The sequence below is a fragment of the Phalaenopsis equestris genome, unplaced genomic scaffold, assembly GCF_001263595.1.
Source record: "Phalaenopsis equestris unplaced genomic scaffold, ASM126359v1 Scaffold000342, whole genome shotgun sequence".
Classification (NCBI taxonomy): Eukaryota; Viridiplantae; Streptophyta; class Magnoliopsida; order Asparagales; family Orchidaceae; genus Phalaenopsis; species Phalaenopsis equestris.
The window spans coordinates 71,137-74,471 of record NW_018164784.1 but is presented as its reverse complement, the minus strand read 5'-3'; the positions used below and the strand labels follow the sequence as shown (position 1 = coordinate 74,471).

Sequence of the window (3,335 nt, the reverse complement as noted above, 5' to 3'; positions counted from 1 at the left end):
CCATATGCAATAAGCAGTAGCATGAATAAAAAAGCCCTATAATAGAGATTAATAGAAATACATCTACAACAGAAGTTCAGATGTCTTAAGCCCACATGACAGACAAATTTAATAAAACAACTTTTAAACTGCAACAATTTACTCCAATCCTAACAAACAAGATGCTCATACAGAAAAAAAAAAAAAAAAAAAAAAAAAAAAAAACAAACAAACAAAAAAAGAATTATGATTATAATAATGTAAACTTATTTAGATGTAAATAATTTTCTCATAAACAATAACAACACCAATAAAGTAAATACATTGAGGACCAGCAAAATTATAATAACAATGACACTCAGTTCATAAGTCTATCAAAATTTGCGCAAATCAAATAAAAATATTCATAACAAAAAGTGAAATATTCCCTCTCTCTTCTCTCTCTCTCCCTCAATCACGAGAAAAATTTGTGTACGTAAGACGTACGCAGCGCTGCGTATGTCAGGGAGGTTCTTCAGGGGTATTTGGGGGTTATATCTCCGTTATACCCCCTGTAACATCACTGTAACCTACTCATAACATATCTATACCTTCTAGTAAGTTTAGCGCTTCTGTTTTCATATAATTGTAGGTTATAAGTCGGTTGCAGGTAGTTACAGGGAAGTTATAGGGTGTATAACACAGATATAACCCCCTCATTACTCTCTGAATAACCTCCCCGACGTACGTAGCGCTGCGTGCGTACGACTTACATACGTAAATTTTTCTCCTCAATCACAATCCTCACATTCCAAGCTCAATATATCATTTCCCCCGGCACCCCACCCCACCCCTCCCCTCTCCTCCACATCTCTCTCCCTCCCATCCTCCAAAAACTCCCTCACTATCCCCGCGCTCGGCTTCCACACCACCTCCTCCCACACCTCCTTCATCTCACCCCACACAATCGCCTTGGTAGCATCTACTCTCCATACTCTCCACCCATCCTCCTTCACAAACTTCACAATCTTCCTCCTCTGCTCCCTCGCCAACTTCCACGTGTTCTCCTTAATCTCCTCCAACGCCTTCTCCCTAAGCCTCCCCCTCTCCTCCCCCTCCACCTCCCCCTCCCTCCTCAAATACCCATCCATCTCCGCCACCCCTATCGACCTCCTAATCCCCTTCGAATAATCCACATTCTTCACATCAAACACCCCTCTCGCCTCCTCCACCAACCCCCTCTCCACCGCTTTCTCCAGCCTCTCCGCCACGTACTTCTCCAACACCTCCGGCTCAACATCCACCCATATAAAACAACTATCATAGCAAGCCCCGAATTCTCCATCCTTCCCATCCACCAGCTCTTTTATGTATGTGTTCGAGCCGCCGGCGATGATCGGCAGACGCCCGCGGGCGAGGATGTCGTCCACTGCCTGTGTGGCAGCGACACGAAAGTCATCGGCCGTGAAGTCATCGTTCGGGTGGACGAAGCCGAGGAGGTGGTGGGGAACGCCGGCACATTCATCAGGGGTGACTTTGTTGGTGATGACGTCGAGGCCATAGTAGATTTGCATTTTGTCGGAGTTGATGACTTCGCCATTGAATTGGAGGGCGAGGTTTATGGCTAGCTTGGATTTACCGGTGGCGGTGGAGCCGAGGATAAAGATGACTTTTTTTTGAGCTTTGGAGGTAGATTTTGGGAGGGAAGCCATTGTTGTGGGGTTGAAGGAGAAGGAATTGTTTCAAGGCTAACAATGGCTGGCTATATATAGGCTGCAAATGGCCGATTGCTTATGCGGAGAAAATACAATTTAAGAAGGGAAGTGTTATATTAGGATAAACGCGGTTCTAATTAAAGGTAACTTATTGGGTTGGGGGTTAACAGCGCAGTCTTCTCTCATCAACGAAGGTTAATAATAGAGGAATAGTTATTTATTACTATATTTACTATTTTCCCTGCTTAATGTTTTTCTTAAAAGAATATTGTTTGAAACTATTCTTTGATTTTCTCTTTTTTTTCTATATTACTTTTGCTTATTTGCTCAAGGCTAAGGATGGGTAGTTGGATTTCACTCTTGAGTCATTTTAGATTGGATATCTCGATGACGGTCCGGATGTGATCACGTCGTCTTGTATCGCTTGGCCGCCCGTCTGGCCTACGTGCGATTACCATGCGTAATATTTTTTTTATGAAGAGATAGTTTCAGCATCAAAATAAAGAAGCTCGTGATAAAAAAACATGATGATATTCAATTTTTGAATGACATAATTAATTGTTAAAAATATAAATTAATATATAAATAGAGGAAATCAAAAATGTGTCGGCACAAATCTTGAAGATATCACATGGCTGGCGGAAGAGGTGACATTGCCCCATGGGACCCACCGAGGAATACCTGCGACCGAACGCTTAGCTGTCAGCTTCTTCGTAGCGGGGGGATGGTGCTCCTAAGCGGATGAAGATTATCATTTTCTAGAGAATCTACATGACCAAATCTATGCGGACGAATCTGATGCCTTCCAACTCAGAAGGGCCAAACATACCATCCAGTGCGAAAGAATTTGACAATGGTCCTCGGTAAATAGCTGCCTGGCTTAATGGTCGCCCGACCTAATGGTCATTCGACTTAATTGCCACCCGACATAATGACCGCCCAACTAGATCCGTGCCAACGGATAATATTTATGTATAGACTAAAAGACCACAACATTATATATGTATACTAGAGGTATAGAAAGTAATTGTACAAACCCCCAATCCTATAATAGGGGATCCATTTCATGTATAAAATGTTACACAAATTTATTGTTAATTATTGTGCTCTCTCTCTCTCTCTCTCTTCTTCAGCGCTCTATCTCTTAGGCGTATCTCCCAAGCTTTTTTTGGATTCAACATCATAAAAAGTGTGGTGAGTGTGAAGTTATGTCGTTGACAAGAAGAGAAGAACAATAATCACAGAGAAAGGAATTTAACCAAAGGGTAATAACTAACGTAGGTCCTCCACGAGAAGACATCAAGGAACGTATGTGCTGAGAAATGCAGGTGACGAGGACTCTGATCAAGGAGCAGCTCTCAGGTCAGATCACCGAAATTTAAAAGGTAGTCACAACCATAGCAGAAAATCAGGCCCCCAAAGAGTAAATCTAGCCTCAAGAGGTAGCAAACTTGTCGTCAAAATTTTCTATTTTATTATTCTCTGATTTACTTAACTGAATATGCATACACAAATTAAAATAATAATAATAATAATAATAAGGCTTGGCTCAATTGGAAATTCCGAATAATCATATTTTTTTAATTCAAAATTCTTTTTTTTAAATAATATGTTCCTTCAGATCGAATATGACTTCATCCTATCTATGATTTCTTGGTCAAT

The 3,335-nt window shown here is 41.2% G+C and overlaps 1 protein-coding gene across 1 annotated transcript; it reads right to left on the bottom strand.

The window, feature by feature from the left end:
- Positions 1-415: 415 nt before the first annotated feature.
- Positions 416-1,729, bottom strand: LOC110025920 (adenylate isopentenyltransferase 5, chloroplastic-like). Its single transcript, XM_020726615.1, has one exon. It carries the CDS (start codon positions 1,668-1,670, stop codon positions 750-752), a length of 921 nt encoding a protein of 306 aa, XP_020582274.1. The 5' UTR covers positions 1,671-1,729; the 3' UTR covers positions 416-749.
- Between the last annotated feature and the right edge of the window lie 1,606 nt (positions 1,730-3,335).

Coding starts and splice junctions, on each gene's coding strand:
- LOC110025920 (XM_020726615.1), bottom strand. CDS start 1,670: ATGGCTTCCCTCCCAAAATCTACCTCCAAAGCTCAAAAAAAAGTCATC.